The sequence below is a fragment of the Aplysia californica genome, unplaced genomic scaffold (assembly GCF_000002075.1).
Source record: "Aplysia californica isolate F4 #8 unplaced genomic scaffold, AplCal3.0 scaffold00069, whole genome shotgun sequence".
In the NCBI taxonomy this organism is placed as follows: Eukaryota; Metazoa; Mollusca; class Gastropoda; order Aplysiida; family Aplysiidae; genus Aplysia; species Aplysia californica.
Window position 1 is genome coordinate 1,073,026 of NW_004797339.1, and position 19,182 is coordinate 1,092,207.

Below are 19,182 nucleotides of genomic sequence, written 5' to 3' on the forward strand. Positions count from 1 at the left end.
TTTTAAGAACTGTGAAAGTTAACGTGGGATTTTATTTTCTTTCTTTAATTAAAGTATTATATTAGAAACATAATGATAAAAAAGATATGTCTCAGAATGCAAACGAGGGTTTGTACGCCTTGTTTGTTGTGCCGCAAGTTGAAGGCCAAGGCTAGCCAAGGCTATCTGATATAAAATTCCGACCAATCACAAATACACAACAAAGCAAAATAAACGCACAGGGAAAACCCATTCCCGCACATGGCAACTTCCCAGTTCCCAGATCCGCTGCTAGCCGACTTACTCTTTGACTTTGACACCACTGAAAATTTTAGATTCTACTTATCAGTTTAACTCTGCTTTAGATCCAGATATAGATCTAGATCTAGATCTATTCTGAGCAACCTGATCAGTGATGAGGCGTTCATAGAAAAATTAACTACTACGGTTTGTGATAAGCTGATGTTGTACCAAGTCTTGAGACGTATTTATAAGTTGGAATAGAAGAGTCAGTGTGAGCCTGGACTTGACTCTTCGTAAACCTCGTTCCAACTTCAGACATTTCAGTTTATAAAACTATGAGGAGTCAAACGAACTACATTCAATTGGCATTTATTGCTTTCCTGCTTTCATGTTTTGTGGTTAGCCTAACACATGCAAGCAATGAGGTTGGAGAATCTGGAGATGACCATGCTGACCCACACAGAGAACCATCCTTATGTGAAGGTAAGACTTTAATTTTATTAATAATAGTGTGCATATTTATTATGCTTGTTCTGTTTTAAACTTTAAGTTTAAGGTAAAGCTTAGTTTTGATGAAATCACAGCTGAGCATCGCTGTGGTAATAATTATTAGATTATAATTCAGGATACGGTCGTTCAGGATATATGTTCTTCTTCAAGTAGCAAATGTCGTCATATAAGTTATAATCGGGTGGGGGTGGGGGGGGGGGGGGGGTTTGCATCTCTAGTCTACTCTAGATAGAGTGACCAGAATGCTGGAACCTATATAGAGGCCTAATATCAGCAGGTGAGATGATAGCAAATAGGCTACTATGAGGGTTTAGAGGAATAGAAACTGGTGACTGGACAGACATACTACATGTGTACACATGACATGTGTTTGCTTTTTGTTGTTGTTGGTTTTTTTAAGTCAAAGTATTTACACAATGAAAGATCAATTTGAATATGATTATAATTTTAATTAGAGGATAGAAAAGGGATGTATATGGAGAGAGACCGAGAGAGAGAAGTGAGGATTTTTAACAATATGAAGTGTAGATGAAAGAAAATTTTAGGAGGAAAAAGATTATAGGCCTAGAGATGAGATATATATTCAGTTCCATCTTAGTCTAGATTGAGTTTAGGTGTTTGCCTTTCATTCAAAAGGTCCCTGGATAGAAGGCTGATAGGGATGGAAACATTTTTTACTCTACAAATTTTTTGTTTTCATCTCCATTCCTATTCTCTATTCCTGTATTCTATCATCTCCACTTTCTCCCCGCACCCCCAGCCTCCTCGGGGCTCCTCTCTCCTTTCTCCTGACTTCTTCTTTGCTGTCTTTCTCAGCCACATCCCTGATCTTATGGTAGGTAAAATGGAACACCAAGTCTTCTCTGATAGTAAGAAAAATCTTACAGGTTTTTTGTACATTAAGTTGCGTTGCGCATGTCAAAGGTCCCTTTGTGGTCCTAAAATTGATGAAGTAGGCTTCAACCACCGCTTGGGGAAATTTCAAAATGAATTCCTAGCATAACTAAAAAATACTCTAGTCAGTTTAAAAACAGAGTTCCTTCGAAATTGAAATATGGCTGCCTGAAGGCAAAGCAGGGGCCATATGAAGTATGAAAAACGGTTACTTTCATTCGTACTAATCAGTAGAACTGCAGGTTAAAGAACTAGCAGTCAACTACCCTTGTGAACTAGCAGGGGAACAGAAGGAAGGAAAAAAGTTTCACCTTGAAAGATAGGCCTATGTATCACAGTCAAAGCTGTCCAAGATGATCATCCATTGTCAAGGAGAAAAGTCATCATAGGCACGACTGGTATACAGTACAACTCGGATTCAACAAAGTCGTCGGGCCTGACCTTCAATTTTGTTGAGTCCGGGTGCTCGTCATAGCAAACATGAGGTTTTTATGTAGATAATTACAAGCACCAAGCAAGCAATGTATAATGCATTCGACTTTCTCAATCAAATGTAGAGGCATTTTTGTTTCTTTGATACCGAAGAATTGCTGGAAAATTCCAGGAAAATGCACTGAACTCTACCAAGCACACACTGTGCAAAAGGGCCGATTTGTTAAAATGCATGCCTGTGTCATCTATCATCTGTAACGTATTGTTTGCCAAACATAACAAGTTATGTTGTTGTGTAGAGCATAGCATATGGCAACGCTTGATTCCACAGTCCATTACGTAAATCTATGTCAAAATTAGCGTGTCATTATGATTTATTGATCAGTAGCCTGTGGGGGGGGGGGGGAATAACTGTGTCGCATTTGTGTCTCTACTGACATATTCCACACCCAGACCATTTTTACCCCTCCCCCCAGACAAACGTACACACAGTCACATGTCACACGTGTGCTGGCCGCCCGTCTTACCCCGACTTCGAGCTAAGACACGGGTGCATGATAGCAACGCGTGTGTTGGTATGAAGGGAGGCGACTGATTGGTCACATAGAGCAGTTCACCTTGCAAGTGACTTCATTGAATCCAAGCTTGCCCATTTATGTGTTAGTTGAATCCGAGTTATTTTTTAAATTTCTATTAATTAAAAAACTGGGGCATCCAACTCCTTTTTTAATTGATTCCTAGTTCGTTGAAACCAAGTTCCACTGAATAGTGAAAAAGACGCAAGGGGGTAAGTGGGAAGTGGGTGGTCTTTTATGCAAGTGATTGTCTTGGACAAGTGGTCGATAGAGCAGGTTCAGCTGTATGTGTATATATATATCATGTATAATATGAGAAGTGAAATCGGACTCTCGTCAAAACAACGAAATCAAAGAAACTAGCACTTTTCTGGCCAGTGGGAAATGTTTTTCCAAATTTTCATTTTTAACTTCCAGTTTCCCAAGACTCTAAAGCTATGGAAGTCTCCATACTTTGGTGCTAATTTTATCGCTAACTTTTACCTTTGACACCAGGCGACCCCCACCTTCTTCGGTCACAATTATCTTGACTTCTATTCAAGATAGATGGGGTTTTTTTTCACTAAAAGCAAGGCAAATAGGCTTTTAAATGATACCAATAACACTATATGCCCATAAATTAACGAGGGCCTGATTCCAGTGTCATGACATATATATCTGTTTATTCTGTAGTGAAAGAGAGACAGGACATTAGAATTATACTTATTCAGAGTTCCAGTTAGAAGAAAAAGAGATTGGCGCACAACCACTGGTACACAACTCTCTACACACATGCATTCTCTCTCTGTGTGTCTCTCTCCCTTTGTCTCCATCTTGATCTCTCTCACTCTGTCTCTGTCTTTCTCCCCCTCCCCCCCTTTCCCCATCTCTCTCTCTCTCTCTCTCTCTCTCTCTCTCTCTCTCTCTCTCTCTCTCTCTCTTTCTCTCTCTCAAATGCATACACGCACTCCCATGTATAACATATAGAAACACTTTTGTACAACCACTCACGGATGGGTGACTATTTGAAATAAAGAAATACATGTACATGGAGAGAGGAAAGAAATACCCTAAAAGTGGCTTAGAAAGAGGTGAAATAAAATGCTACGCTCTGAGGGTTCAGATTTTTGGTCAGGACTCTGACAATGAAGAGGAGAAGTGGAGTAGAGTTTAAAAGGAGGTGGGGGGGTCAACAGCAAAAGAAAATATTTGTAAAAATATGTTTTTGAGCCTGAATTGTGATGTCTGCTTGAGCTCACTCCACTTTCACCCATTTTTAAATCATATTTTTTGGTACTAAATCTCTACACTTGCTCTTGCTAGTGGCTGCACGGTACTTACAATTTTTTTGCACAGATAGACAAAATTTCAATTTCACGGCCACAAGGGGTGATTCAGACATGTCATTTTTCCTGAAGTCTTGGATTCCAAGAGACAGAAACATATGAAGTGAATGTAATTTTTTCTCATACCATTCAAGGAGGAAAATGTGAACACCATATTTGTTACTTCTGCTCTTTCCAATAAGTTGACTCCTCTGTGGATGACTATGAATATATTGTTCATGATGTCTTTCATTTCTTGTTTCAGTTTGTAAGTATCTGACTAATGAACTGAGGGAGAGGTTAGATGAGACAGGGAAAACCCATGAAGTCTTGGAAACAGGTTATAGAATTGACCAGAAGAAAAAAAGGAAGGAATATAAGAAATCGTAAGTGCCTCCTTTCATTATTATAGATTATGTCTGATTCCTTCTAGAAACTGAGTTTTCACTTTGCATATATTTTGATTTTATGCTTTGCTTAACAAAGGTAATCCGTAATAGACTCTTGTTTATGTTTGCTCTCTTTATTCTAAAGTCACAGTCAAGGCTAGGTTGGATAATAATTTTTAAATTTGCCAATCTCAAAAGGTAAGCAAGGGTCGGGTACCTCTTTTCCTCTGTCCGTGAAAGTTAATGCAGATTGGAAATTTGCATGGAATCCAGCTCTTTTGGTTAAAAGATGAGATGACAAAATATATGATATGTGATAAGAAGAAATAATATTATACCAAGTTGAAAACTTAACAAAATAATGTCAAGTTTTGGAAAGTTCTACATTTATTGCAGGCGTCCTTTTTAAGGTTTTGTAATAGATACCCCAAAAATTAGGCACTCAAATGGTACTTAAATTGAATAAAGGAAGGTTCAAGTATGTCCTGTTATAAGTTCCAGTTGTAATTTGGGTATTCTTCCATTAAATCTTTAGGGTTTAAGTTTGTACATCCACATGTCTCCTAGTTTGTCATCACATTGTTTTTTGTTAATTGAGGGGTTGAGAATTGCCTCATGTTGATCACAAGAATGAAAACCCTGTAATGTTTCAGCCTACATAAATATGTTTACATGTGTTTTGACTTGAGCAAGTCACTCTCACTTGTGGGGTTGAAAAATTTATCCACTTTTTTGTGCAAGTATTGTATCTGATTTTATGATAATTTTCTTAGTTTTTAAACTTTCTTTTGAGAGTGCCTTTTAAGTGTGTGGGTTTATTATGGTTTAAAATTATTGTAAATGTTTATAAGTCAGTGAGTTAAAGAATGCAATGAAGGCAACAAATGTACAAGAGAGAAACATAAAGTCTTTGTAAAACCAGATTTCAATTGTACAAATCATGACAAATTTCTCAACCGTGAGATAATAGGCTACAGGTTGTCATAGTTATTGTGTGAAATTGTTTCCAAGTTATTGTTTTTTAACTGAAAACACCTTAAACTTATTTTGTTGCTTCTTGCTGCTCATTTTTGTTGATTGCATTCAGTTCTTCCATAGCTCTTTGTATTGTGGATTTGCACTTTTTTTCCAACAATATTGGTGAGCTCATGTGTATTTTGTTGCTATCTTTTTAAGTTCTGTTCAGCTTAAACTCCATTTATTTATCGTGTTATTATCATTCCTGAACTTTTTTTTATTTGGTTTGTTTTGTCACAGAGAGCTAAGACTGATAGAAGCAGTGAATGATCCTCACATATGTGAAAAGATTTTAGAATACAACATCCATGCTGAGAGGAAAGGTAGCCTGCGTTTTGCCAAAGGAAGAAGTGAAACTATGAGCACACTTCATAATCTCAAGTAAGTTGCTGCACTTATCTAATGATGCCAGAATTATTATTGTGCTCTTAGAATTTGTATTGCTTTTGTCATCAGGTGCAGTCAATCTTTAAGAAAAAAGGACTTTTCCAGCTTACGGTGCATTAGTTAAAGGTCCATTTTTGACTGTATGGCCACAGAAAGCCAAAGCTTCACATTTAGACAGGAATTGCATCTTTACCTGCTGCAGAACTAGGTCCAGTGAAAATGTTAAAAATTTTCGACTCTGGAAAGGTGTCAAATGAAAAACAAATTACCAACAAAGTAACACATTAATTATGGTCAAGTGTTATTCACATTTTTTCGGAATTATACACACAAGAAAAAAATTATTACAAAGTGAAGTGGGCTCTTAGGCATAATTGCTCTTTGCTGTGCATGTTTTGAGATTGAGACCACCATGTTAGTGTGATTTTTATATTCACTGTGTCTGATTTATTTTGTCTTATAGAGACAAGGGTGTCAAAGTGGAACTGGGCATTCCGTATGAGCTGTGGGACACACCTTCAGCTGGTGTAGCAGACATGCAAAGAAAGGTAAGGAAACAGGAAATGCTGAAATGAACTCTTGTTCAAAGGTACAGTCAGCACAGGATGCTTGTGAAGTCAAGTTGTATGACGGATAATTTTTTTAAAGGATTTCTTTTGCCTTAAATGTTGTTTAGTAAACCATTCCTATTTCTTCTAATATATAATGGGGGTGGGGGGCTAGAGGTATGATGCTGGCCTCTAGTGCTAAAGATTGTGAGTTTGAACCCATTCCATGCCGACATGCCCAATTTTCTTTTTTTCTACTTCTTCATCTACTCCTGCTCTTTTTTTCTCCTCTGAAAAGAAACAAATGAACAAAAAAAAGATGTTTAAGATCCCTTGATTAAAAATTGTAAAATGAGTATGCCATTATTGTTATTCGGCCACTCATGCAAAATTTTAAAATTCAAACATTTCCTACGATATAAAATATCCCTGTCACACCTGTAATATTGTAAGACTCACACAGTACTCACACTTAAACCTTCCTTAATTCCAAACAAATTCAACATGTCTCTTGTTTGGACCATATTAAGGACATCAAGATCGAAACGGGGGGAGTGGTACTTGGGTAATCTACTTCCTCTAAGTTTGCTGCCCAGGCAAAGTTGTGACATGCTGTTTTAAGATATCTGTCAAGATGCAGAAGGCAATAGAATGTTTAGGATCATGGAGGTATGGGTCTCAGTATATGAGCTGAGCCTTGAAGTGCTGAGTGCTATTTAAAGAAAACGTTGCCACAGATATAGACTGGTTTGCAATATGTCCATAACTCTAGTTGAATTATAATCAATTTTTAGCTTTAAACATGATTAATTTGCTTTTTAAGCATGTTTTACAATAACTTTTTGCTTTACTTTTCTTTTTGTTGTTGTTGTTTTGGGTTTTTTTGGTGCATCGTCTCACCGTGAAATATTCTTTTTTTTTTTTTCAGTGCTATAAAATTGTGGAAGAGTTTGAAGAGGACATTGAAGACTGGTATTACAATTATCAAGACATGGACCTCACAAATTTCCTGTGCAAAGACAAAGTCCTCAAGAGTAATGATCAAGGTAAATAAGTTTTGTTTTCATTGAAGCAGACACACACAGAAATATGTGTAACTGTGTGCTAAATTTATATGTTTTATTTTTTATATTATTGAAGGAAATTTGTTATATCAACATCCCTTTCCTTTCACATGATGGCCTTTTGTCATGACATAAAGATGAGACGAGTCATCCTTTTAATGCAGTCTTGCACGCTTAGAGCGAAAAACGCACAGGGAACAGATTTTCAGGCCCGAATTTTTTTCTTCTACATTAAAAAAAATAACCCATATATAACGTAAACAATTCATACATAATGAAAAAACATTGAAGTCTTTGATTCCAGGTAGGGTGGAGAAGTCAGGAAGATTTAGTTAGCACAAAGATGAATTAAGGGAAATGAATACTATATCTTTTCTTTTTGAATAATACTCTTAGGAACTTGCCATTTGCATATTGGCATAAACTTTCATAAAGTGTTAATGCACATTTTTATATGCTTTGTTAAGGTGTCAGTTAGCTTTTCAGCACAGCTAAAAAATGCATCGTTCAATTCATAAATAATAAGTTCAATGTTAACTACATCACAACGATATTATGAGTGGGTTTCCTGCACCAGACAAGTGAACATCAAAAGCGAAGAAGATAGCCTCTTTTTGTTAAAGAAACATGCTCATGATATGGATAGTTATTCCAGAAAATTCTCAAGTTGATATAATGTTGTGATCACTGTCAGTCATTCAATGATTAGTGATGCTCAAGGGTTATTTTGATTGCACTTCTGATTTCCTTCATTGATTTGTATATTGTTCAGTCAGAGGGTGTTTTATGTCACAAGTCAGAAATGGCTGCAAACTTGCGTTTTTTGGGGGGTTTTCAAGTTACTATGGAAGCTCGATAGGATTTTCTTAACAGTGACCTTTTGACAAGCTGCGCTCCAACTCATGAGTTTGATCAAAATTGAAAACTCAAGAAAAAAACTGTTTTGCTCAAATAGCAGGGACTGTTTTACGGTTTTCCTTGTTGCTTTAAAGTACACCTGTAAAGATATTTGAAACTCCTTTTCTATGTTACAGAATGTCTTGCTGAGGTATGGACTGGAAAAGAAAAAGTAGCTGGAGCCAGTACAGAGGAAAAAGGTGAAACTGAAGTGGAAAAACCACCAAAGAAGAAAAGTAAAAAAACCAAGAAAGGTAAAGATTTTTTGTGAGAAGTTTTTGCTGTCTCTGTACTGGCTTAGATACTGCTTCATCATATTGCTGTTGAATGTAAGAAACTAAGTGCTGTCTCGCAAAAAATTCAAATGTGAAAAAAGATGGATGTTAGGCTCTTACTCTTACTTAGAAATCTACCTAAAAATAGAAAAGAAAAACAAATCAGGTGTTGCTTTCTCAACTTTCTGTGTCAGGTCATGTTACAAAATGGTTTAAAATTTACATTCTTTTGTCAGTTTTGACCACCATTTGCTTTCTTTTTATCCAGAAAATGTTCCATACTTAATGCAACATCAGTCTTTCTTAATATAGATATGTTGTCCTCCTTCTTTTTCTTTGAAGTGAACTTTTTTTTTTGTCAAGCTATGTCTGTTGAAGTTGAAATACCAGTGTAGGAGTGTGTTGGGGGGGGGGGGGGAGTCACTGGCCTATTTTTCAAATTTGAAGGCTGAAGTTTGGACCAAATTCTTTTACGAGGGGCTCTCGTGGCCTTGAGGTTAAGGTGTTCGCCTCTCATTCAATAGGTCCTGGGTTCGAATCCGGATAACGATGGACTATTTTCTTGTCTAAAATTTTCTCCTTCCTCATCCTTTCCTGCTCCCTGACAATCTTCTGTCGTCTGTTTTCGTCTCCACTTTCTGCCCCCACCCCTTCGCCTCCTTTGCCCCCTCCTCAGGGCTCCTGACTCTTTTAACAGTCTTTCTACTCCTTCTCCATGTTTGGCTCCTTCTTACTGCTGTCTTTCAGCCACACCCCTGATCTTATGATGGGTAAGATCTACACCTAGCCTTCTTGGACAAGGGCGAAAAATCTCAGAGATGCTGTGTGCAAGTTGCACTCGTTAAAGATCCCTTGATGGTCCAAAATCGATAAGAGTAGGCTTCGGCCACCACCTGGGCAAAATTCAACATTTCCTACCAACTGAAAATGTTTGGTGTGTTCCACTCGCTCATATGCCCCCCGGCAAAAAAAAAAATTTGTTTTCTTATTTATGCGTCTTTGGTGGTCAGATGATAAATCAGTAGTTTGCATCACTCTCCACTAACTACAAGGTTTGTGCTCTATAGGTCTAATTTTTATATTCTGTGATATAGGTGTATGTAGCATATAAGCGTGCCCGAAAATAACTTTCGCAATAAGCATAATATAAGGAAAGGATCATTGGTCCAGACTTTTTTTTGTAACTTTCTGTTTCATCTTGAAACTGGCCTAAACCTCAGTTTGTATGCGAACTTCTGTCACTTGTTCCCAGGTCCTAAAGTAAATCTCTGTTTCGGTCATGTCCTTCTCACAATCATCTTTGTATCTTAATATAAGTTGAATTTTTCTTGTCTTTCCATTCTCAAGTTTTATACTGAGGTCTTTTTGCATCTTCCTTCTTTCATGCCATGAACATATCTTCTTTACCATTTGAACCTGAGTTGCATGAGCACCGAAAAGACAATGGGAATGAGAAATCTTTGTAGTACGTGCATGGTGATAATTTTTTTCGTACCATACTATGTTGAACAATTTATTTTTTGTGACCTGAATTTCAAGTGTTTTTTAAAATAATATTCTAATTAAATTTGTCTTTTTCAGCCAAAAATAAAAGCAAAGGTGATGAGGGCACTGAAGATGCAACAAGCACAAAGGGAACAGATGAGACAAAACGAGATGAACTGTGATCAGTCTGCCAAGTTATAAATTTTTCTGCCTTCCAATAATTGTTACTTTTCTGAATGTTGACTGTTGTACCAAAATAATTGAAATTTTTAACTTATGCTCTGGTTTTGTCTATGAAACTCGGTGTGTTCCTGTGTCTCTGCCTCCAGCCATTTTTCCTGTCAGGTTTGTACTCCGGATATATCTGTGCCGTGCTGTAGAAATTGAGAGATACCAGGTATCTGAAAAAAAGAGGACCCATTCAAAAGGCAATAACTCCATTATCTCAGGACCAATTATATCAACAAAACTTGGAACAAATAGAATTCAATCAAGGGGTGTCAAATTGCTTGACATGAAGAAAATCAAAATTCATGTTCAAGAAATATTAGGTTTTTAAAATTTCAACCAAATTTGACTGAATTAGAAAACTTTATAACTTCTTAAAAATTAACAATAACGTGTATTTGTGTATAAAAGAACACATTCATATAACATTGACATTGTCCTATAAACTCAGGGAAAACGGTAGCTATTTAAACTGTATGCTCCAGGTGTTGACCGTTTCCCTCCGACAAGCTAAAAAGATGCTGCTGGAAATTTTGAAAAAACCAAGTGGTATGTTTCTGTGTTCTCTTTGGGCCTCCTGTTCAATGTTGAATTTCAACCTTTCAATTGTTTGTGGGTTGTTTTGGTAAACTTTGTCTGTCAAAAAAAGGGAATAATAAAAAACGTTCAAAGGGCCGAAATGCAGTGACCATCCATTTGCAGGCTTTTGGCTCGTAAAGCATCCCCCAAACCTGTCTTGGAACCATGCAAAGGCCACTCTACATGCGTAGGGTGAGGCCCCACCATGTTGAAACTGGGCCTCCTCAACAGCATAACCCCTTCCCTATGGTGAGATATCCATCTAATATGACGGACCTGGTTTTACCATCCCTTTCTTGACTCCAAAACAGGGTGATCACCCCCTGTAGATGAACGCTTTGAAGAGGTAAATTTTTGCGTTTTATAAAATTTGGGTTAACATTATTCTAAACATGATAGTTCTTTTCTTTTTTTTTTGCTAGGTGTTTTTACGGCGCTCGCAACTGCATAAGGTCATGAGCGCACGGGACACTCCAAACATTTTCAGTTGATAGGAAATTTTGAATTTTTCACGGATGGTGGCTGAAGCCTACTCTTATTGATTTTAAATCACCAAGGGATCTTTGATGTGTGCAACTTGCACACGGAACCTCCGAGATTTTTCGCCTTTGTCCGAGAAGGCTAGGTGTAGATCTTTCCTACCAGAAGATCAGGGGTAAGGCTGAAAGGCAGCAGTAAGAAGAGCCAAGGAGTAGCAGTAGAATGACTGCAGAAAGAGTCAGGAGCCCAGAGGAGGGGGCAAAAGAGGTGATGGGGTGGAGGCAGAAAGTGGAGACAAAAGCAGATGACAGAACATTGCTAGAGAGCAGGAAAGGAGATAAAAGGAGACAATTTAAGAGAAGAAATTTTTTTTCGGCGCTACCCGGATTCGAACCCGGATCCTTTGAATGAGAGGTAAACATCTTAACCTCTAGGCCATGAGAGTCTCCCATGACAGTTCTTGAACCCATGCATTGATTTTCTTCATATTGCCCAGTTTGGCGTCCGCTTTGTTAGATTTTATTTGTTCAAAGTTCTTTTTAAAATCTGTGCCATGCTGTCCTTTTAAAAAAAAAATAGAAACACTACACTTTGTTACATGATCTTCGTCAAGGCTAGAAATAAACTTATTATTTAGTTTATTAATTATGCTGTGCAAGATGTGTCAGCCTTATCTACCATATGAAGTATTCTGACTGATGGTCATACAAGTGCCGTGCTTTTTAAATTTTGTTTTCTCCAGAAAGGTATGAACTGACTTGTTTTCTCAAGAAAAATGGCCACTGACATTTCCACGGGAATTCCGAGTCAATGTTATCATTTGCTTTATCATTTACAGTATTATACAAAATTTACAATATCTAAGTCTGCTTTTCTGACTGTCTGCATTTTTTAGTTTTGCAGCTATTTGGACTTATTATTGTTTTGAACTTTGTGTCTCTTTCTACATTGTAAAAATATTTCATAGACAGGCTAGAGCCGCTGCAAAGTTGTTGAAAAAGTAGGAAAATCAGTCATGCAGGTTTAAGATGTGAGCATCTGGCATCATGCCAAAGAAACCCAAACTTTTCCGCTCTGTTACACGGCTAGCTTTTGGTGAATAAAGTTAGTTTACTCATATAAATGTGATAAAACCTCTTTTTTAATGTCTTTTCTATTTTTCATGGATATACTTTTAGTTTTGGAAATGGTCCAGAATGCTTTTTTTTTTCTTCATGGAAATTTCCTTTTATACTTTTTGGTAATGTATGTATTCTTTTTCAGTTATCAGTGCCTTCAATATCCAAATTTGGACAACTATTTCTTCTTAGAACTCTGTGTAATTAAAAATTTGGGTGCATTGCTTCCTTCTTGAGGAAGCATTGATAAGATGAGAATAGACTACTCTTGCTTTCCTATGTTGTAATATGATTTCAACCATTTGTATGCTCGTTGCCATTTCTGTTTGACCTGCACATCACTTACAGGCAGAATCTTTCTGCCTCATCCATGTTCCAGGACATATATCGGCATGTAGGCTCCTCTGTCAGTTCTCGTTAAGCATTTGGTCTCCTTCCCAATCGATAAATGTGTACACGTTATTTTGCTTTGAATGTGGCGTTGGTGGCCTAGTGGTTAGGCTACCGGACGCGTAATCGTGAGGTTGCGGGTTCAGGGGTTGGAGCCACGGGCCCGACGTTGTGTCCTTGTGAAAGGCACTTTACACAAATTTTCCTCACTTCACCCACGTGGGAATGGATACCCGGCCATAGGCAGCGACAGATCTTGTCAGTATGTTAGTGTTTTAGCGCCAGTAAATGGCCGCTTGCACTGTATGCTTCCCAGGAAGTTGAGTTTGTTTCAGAATACTCTCAGGTCTGTTGGAGTAATAGTATAGATTGTGATGCGCATAGAGCTTTCTGTTGAGCGGGGATTTGCGCTATACAAATGCTATCTATTATTATTAATGTTATATCTATAGTGAGTCTTCTACTCTGCCACTGTATACTTCTAATCATAATAGAATCTCAAAATTACATTTTGTGGTGATGAACACTTTGTAAAAAGGTATTAATTATAAAATTCAACGACAAGCACATCTGGTCGGGGTAGGCAGTTTAATACTTAACAACTGGCACATACTCTGTTCACATTATCTGCTCGGAAGAGACACAAGTCTTCCTGTGCTACCATACCCGTATATTACAGTGCTGCTAGACTTGAGAGTAGCTTTGGACCGTTTTTACATTGACCGATGCTCCTGTGTCTATGACAAAGCCCATTTTAGACTTTTCAACAATGACTGAAGTTTGCTACGTTTTACGTGAAGCATTTAATGTGAAAACCTTATCTGAGCTTGTCTCTGGACTCTGGACTGTTATTTCTAGAATGGTCAATGGTTTTCACTGTCGTCTTCTGAGATCGACAGACTAAGGCAAAGGGATTGTTTTTCCCACAGTTATGGCAAACTTTTCTTTTAGCTGCACATGGCTTCCTCTGCGGATGAGGGAAAGTTCCTCCACAATTCCTTTATTACGTTGAATTAGAATTTCTATGTCTAGATTTCGATTCTATCAACGAAGGTGGTTTTGATCCTTCGCCTCGACATCTTTTAGGTGCTGGTTTATGAAATCTGTCTTTTGTTTGTCTCCTAAAGACGGCTGATGCATGATCAGTAACTGCCTCCATCTCTTGTGCCTGTTTACTAGTTAGCTCCTCGTTCCTACTTCACTCAAGAATTGAGTTAACGTAAGTTTGTCTCTTGGTGCTCATCGTCTTAATTTGCTTGCTTGAATTTAATCCCTCTATTAGTTCTGACAAAATGTCTCGATCGATGTCGGTAAACTTGCAAAGTTGACCTTGAGCCCTCAGTCGGATGTAAAATTCATCTACACTTACCCCCTCCTGTTGCTGCATCTTAAACTTGAAAGACTCAAAAATGACAATGACTTTTGGTGTAAAGTGCTCTTGCAATGTTGCAATGAGAGCTTGAGAGACTCAAAGTCCTTGTCTTTTCCCGGTAGCGTATTGACCATGTCAAAAATTTCGTCCCCGCCATAATGGAGCAGGAACGCATTCTTACGTTTTGGACATGATATTGATATGTCCATTGCAGAGTTAAAAGATTCTTTAGCTGCGAGATCCATTTTTTCCAACGACTACCTGTTGATGGATCTTGCTCCCTGATTTTAAATGGGGGGAAAAGTTGGTAGCATATTGGTCATGATAGTGGAGAAAGTAGTAAATAAATATTCACCATCAGCGTCTCGTGAGTACTAACAGGCTGAGTTGAATAACTCACCGATCCTCATCTCCAGTATAAAATTCAACGACAAGCACATCTGGTCCAGGTAGGCAGTTTAATACTTAACAACTGGCACATACTCTGTTCACATGCTCTGCTTGGAAGAGACACTGACCACATGGTCTCGTGCTTATATACTGCTCACAACACTGACAAAGGTAATCACTACAAAAGAACGAAGGCAACTCCCAACAGTAACGGGTGATAACTAAGAATAATGAACGAGGACAACTGGACACTGACTTATTGGGTTAAATCCCTTAAACATGTTTGACAGTGACAACACTACATTAATGACCAAAGATATAACCTGCAACTGTTGGATGTATATATGTTTAATTACAGTATAAGCTTATGTCTTTGAGAAGAAAAACTTTTTTTGTTTTTGCTTATTTTAGAAGATTGATTTTTCTGCACTAAATTTGGGTGTAAATGGAGCATTCTGTAAATGAATATTGGGGGGAAAACAGGGTGTTCCAGATTTTTTTCAAGATTTCGTGTGTTCTTAATTTGGGCATAAATAGAGTATTTTGTAAAATGAATTCTGGGAAAAAAAGTGTTCCAAGATGAGGCTGCTTAAAGAGTGAAACGAAAGATGCACAGTTCTGCTTTTTTGTGCTGTAACAATGTTCACATGCAGCATGCTTCCTTGGACAGGCAATAAAATTAGGGTGTTTGCTTGAAAGTAAGTGTTCATCTGCACAAGTAAATGACTTTAGATTTCAGCCAAATTTGGCTGCTACTCATAGCTGCCCTCCAAATAATAAGTAAATTAGTATTAAATACGGTAGTCTCTGCCTTAGATGTCGGTGCTTGGGAACAAGGAAAAATCTGTATCTTAAGCGAACAGGATTTTAGCCAATGCACCCAGGGAAGATTCCGTACTGACTCATGTTCTGCCCCACAATCGGTAAGGACCAATGACAATGGCATAAGGGCATTTTCATTTAATCCAATCGTGAGTCGCATGATTTTTATGCTGATCCTATTGCTCCTCCCTTGTACTTATCCAAAATTGATAGCTTTCCATGTTTGACCGAATTCCCCTGCCTCTGCCATAACACTCTGCCATTGTGTTGTGACTGTTATTACCCACTCAGTGTACGATGTGAGTTCAGGTGGAGAGCTCAGATTCGAGTGAAATTTTGGGAGGAAAACTAACACATCATCGATTTCACACCTGGGTGTGATCTTGTCTGGGGCAAGAATTGTACCATTGCATCAAGATTTACAATGCACATGTGATCACAAAACTGTATGATCTGTGAGTAAGTTTTCACCCATTTTTTTTTCTCCATTTTTTGTTGTTCTGTAAATTGTGATCTTAAGTGCGGGATCTCAGCCAAATGTAATCCTTTAGAACGGGATCTTAGGGGTCACTTTTGTGTACTAAAAATTATGTTTTCTTAATAAAGCTGCGGGATCTGGGATAGTAAGTAGCATGATCTTAGGCGGAGACTACTGTATTTAGAATTTTTTGCAAAATAGTTGAAAATCAGTAGGCCTACTTATAAATGGACGTTCTAGAGGTATATTTTCAAAAGTTTCTCGAAATGACCACCTTCTGGTGGATTTTCTCAGAGCAACACACATTTTATAACTTAGAATCATACCTGAAGAAAAGAACAAGCTATGTAAAACAATGTATGCTGAACCCCAAGTTTGTTTACTTACATGGATCTTGCAAACAAAAGATGTTTTTCCTGTGGTCCAGTGGGTATGTTCAAGAGCAATTAAAGCACCACAAATAACTGAAGATTGGTTTTCATAGATTATGTTATACAGTTCAAAAGATTTCTTATGCTGTTTGCTTACTATTTTTTTCCATAGAACCTCCCGGATATTGCATGTTTTATGTGACAAATGCTTCAAGTGCTAATCGTGTTGTAATCTAATTAAACTGTGGATATTGCAAGTTTGTGCCTTGTTTATTTGAATATATTGCTTGCTACTCTCATGTCATGTATGTCCTCTTAAAAGAATCATTGAAATCCATCAGAGCATGTACAGTACACAAATACAAATATTTCATTCCTCATTAATGGGTTGCATATTTATTTTTTCTATAATTATCATGACAGAATGTTCCTTTGTTTAAAGATGTCTTTATGTAAAAGGTACCTTTTAAAGAAAAGATTATATAGACTATCTTATCTTGATTATTTATGACGATCACAATGTAATTGATAAATGTTTTTCTAATTTTGCAATTATTAAGTTTTCTCTGCTAGCCTTTGATATCCACCCAAAAGGCTCTGGGGACTTTAGCTGGATTTATGGCATCTCCCATCACCAAGGTGGTCCTTTCGTTGAGCTTTTGGAGTATTTATTGAAGCACCTGTGTCCCCAGGGTTCTCCTCTACTCTCTGCAACTATCTCCCATTTGGTTCGCAACTGCTTAGCAGCTAACCTCCATGTCTTGAAGCCATTTCCCTATTCTCCAACCGATGTTGTGATGAGATGGGGAACCACACTAAATCTTTAGTGCCTCCCATAACCTATAAGTACTTACTAAGATATTACATTAATAAAAAAAAAGTGGTGGTGTTTCAAGTGATAATTACAAAAAGTTAACATGGGATGTACACATGAGTGTGAATGTAGGATTGGACTTTTTCCTTTTTTTTCTAGTTTGTTCATGGGCATATTTCATAATTGTTAAATATTTATGAAGGGAACAGAGAGAGTGTATTCTTTATCTGTACAGGGACCTTTGTCATGTCACAGCCACTATACTATAACTATAGATTATAGCAAATCATTTGTAAATATATTTTTAAAAATGTTTCCATCATTCTGTGATTGGTGTTGTGTTACATGTCTTAAGTGTTGAGAAGTAATTATACCCTCTTGACAAGTGCAACCTCGAAATGCAACGCTCATGGTGAGCTTTTTTTTAACCACCATATATGTGAAATCTATTTTCAGCTTTCCACATTGTGCTTCTTGCAGCATAGTTTCAGAAGCATTGAAGGGTTTAAATTTGAAATAACTTTTGTTTGTGTGTTTGTACATGTATACTTATATGTGAGCCATTCTCAAAATGTCGACATAAAAAACAACTTCCTAAATTCCGGACAGTTTTTATACTCCTAACGCAGTGTATACTGAGTATTTTGTTTTTAATCTTGATAGTTGAGAAGACAGACACTTACAACACTTACTCAAGAAACTTAATAAATTTTTAAACTCTACTTCTACTTCTGTGACTGACCCGCTGGTCAAACTATGAGCACAGCTGACATTCATATATATTGCAGCTTGATATTTTTTCTCTCCCACCATCCTTGTTGACGTAAACATAGATATTCTATCTAAACTCTGAAAGTTTTTCGTTTTCGTAATCATGATATGGAGCTTCTTTGCATAGGATTGTGTAGAGTAGTTTGTGATAGTTCACCGGTTAAAAATAGTTGCACTCTTTGTAACCGCTTCTCATTAAAAGGAAAATCTCTACTAGAATGTATTTGTAAGGTACCGGCATCAAATTCTAATATGTTTGGAAAATCATGATTCTTATGTAAATTTTACATTTGTTTTGTTTTTCATAACTGGAGGAAAAGAGACACTCCTATTAGGGTTATGTTCACTTTTTTAGAAAATATCATAGATATGTTTGTATGAGTGCATGTACGCTTGCATGTGTGTTTGTGTGTGTGTGTGTGTTTTGAATGTTTAATAATCTTACTTTTGCTAGTTTTGTTTTCTGCATTATTTTGAAATGACTGTCCTAATTGCATTCATATATGACACATCTTAATCAGTGATCGGAACTTTTCATAATACTATTTGACTGGGTTCCTGTTACACAATACGATCATGTCACTATGTATTATTGTGTTTGTATTTCTATTCATGGCCTGAAGGCCAAAAAGCTTTTAATAATGATCCCCCGGGGCAGTGCCACTGACTGTAGTGTCTTTAGGCCATTCCCAAAGGGGGGACATTTCTCGTTCAAGCACAGTAGAATTGTAAATGGGCTGATTCATGTCACACTCATAACTGTCCCTGATCTACAACAGGGAACTGCTGCTTTTTCTTTCTTAATCCTTACTATTGTCATTTTCCTCTACTTCTTTTGTATGTTTGTCACTCTATTGTGACCTGCTATTTTCGGGGTGCCTTGATAGTTGAAGCAGACCTTGTTCTGTTGATGCTAGAGAGGTGAGCAGAGTAAGTCTGATACCCTGTAAAGACTTCTCTGTTGATGCCCACCCCTTGGCCCTTGGCGCTGATATGACCTTATGCAGTTGCGAGCGCCGTAAAACCCTGTACTATAAAAAAAAATAATTTAAAAAACCCCTACTATAAAAAAAAAATTCAATAAGGAGAGAGGAAGTGTCTCTTTTTTCCACTTGATCTAGGTCATTAGAAGGTTGTACAAATGAACGCAGTGCACTGCTTTATTTACATACAGTATAGCTTTTGCTGAAGGAAAATTGTCCGCTGTTGCTGCCCTAAACGCCAGATGGCGTGGCGGGTAGTAAGTCTGTAAGTAGAAGGAAAATCGAGAGAAGAGATTTAAAGAAATGACGGGTGTACTGTAGTAAGTGACCCGCCGCCTCCAACTTCCAACCCTATCCTGTGCCCTATATAAGGATAGCAATTGTGTC

General features: G+C 37.4%; 1 protein-coding gene and 1 long non-coding RNA gene across 2 annotated transcripts; both read left to right on the forward strand.

Moving 5' to 3' along the window:
* The first annotated feature begins 222 nt into the window (after positions 1-222).
* On the forward strand, positions 223-10,875 carry LOC101856010 (protein canopy 4). Its single transcript, XM_005093780.3, has 7 exons — positions 223-705; positions 4,203-4,323; positions 5,584-5,724; positions 6,194-6,278; positions 7,207-7,324; positions 8,377-8,493; positions 10,096-10,875. Exons 1-7 carry the CDS (start codon positions 558-560, stop codon positions 10,179-10,181), a joined length of 816 nt encoding a protein of 271 aa, XP_005093837.1. The 5' UTR covers positions 223-557; the 3' UTR covers positions 10,182-10,875.
* A 2,287-nt stretch (positions 10,876-13,162) lies between these two features.
* Positions 13,163-18,399, forward strand: LOC106011194. Its single transcript, XR_001184691.2, has 2 exons — positions 13,163-13,373; positions 14,616-18,399. It is a non-coding gene; the product is annotated as an uncharacterized LOC106011194 (long non-coding RNA).
* Positions 18,400-19,182: the final 783 nt, after the last annotated feature.

Excerpts from the sequence above, each read along its gene's own strand:
- LOC101856010 (XM_005093780.3), top strand. The coding sequence starts at position 558 with ATGAGGAGTCAAACGAACTACATTCAATTGGCATTTATTGCTTTCCTG. Across the intron at positions 4,324-5,583 it reads AGGAAGGAATATAAGAAATC|AGAGCTAAGACTGATAGAAG; the intron begins GTAAGTGCCTCC and ends GTTTTGTCACAG. Across the intron at positions 7,325-8,376 it reads CCTCAAGAGTAATGATCAAG|AATGTCTTGCTGAGGTATGG; the intron begins GTAAATAAGTTT and ends TCTATGTTACAG.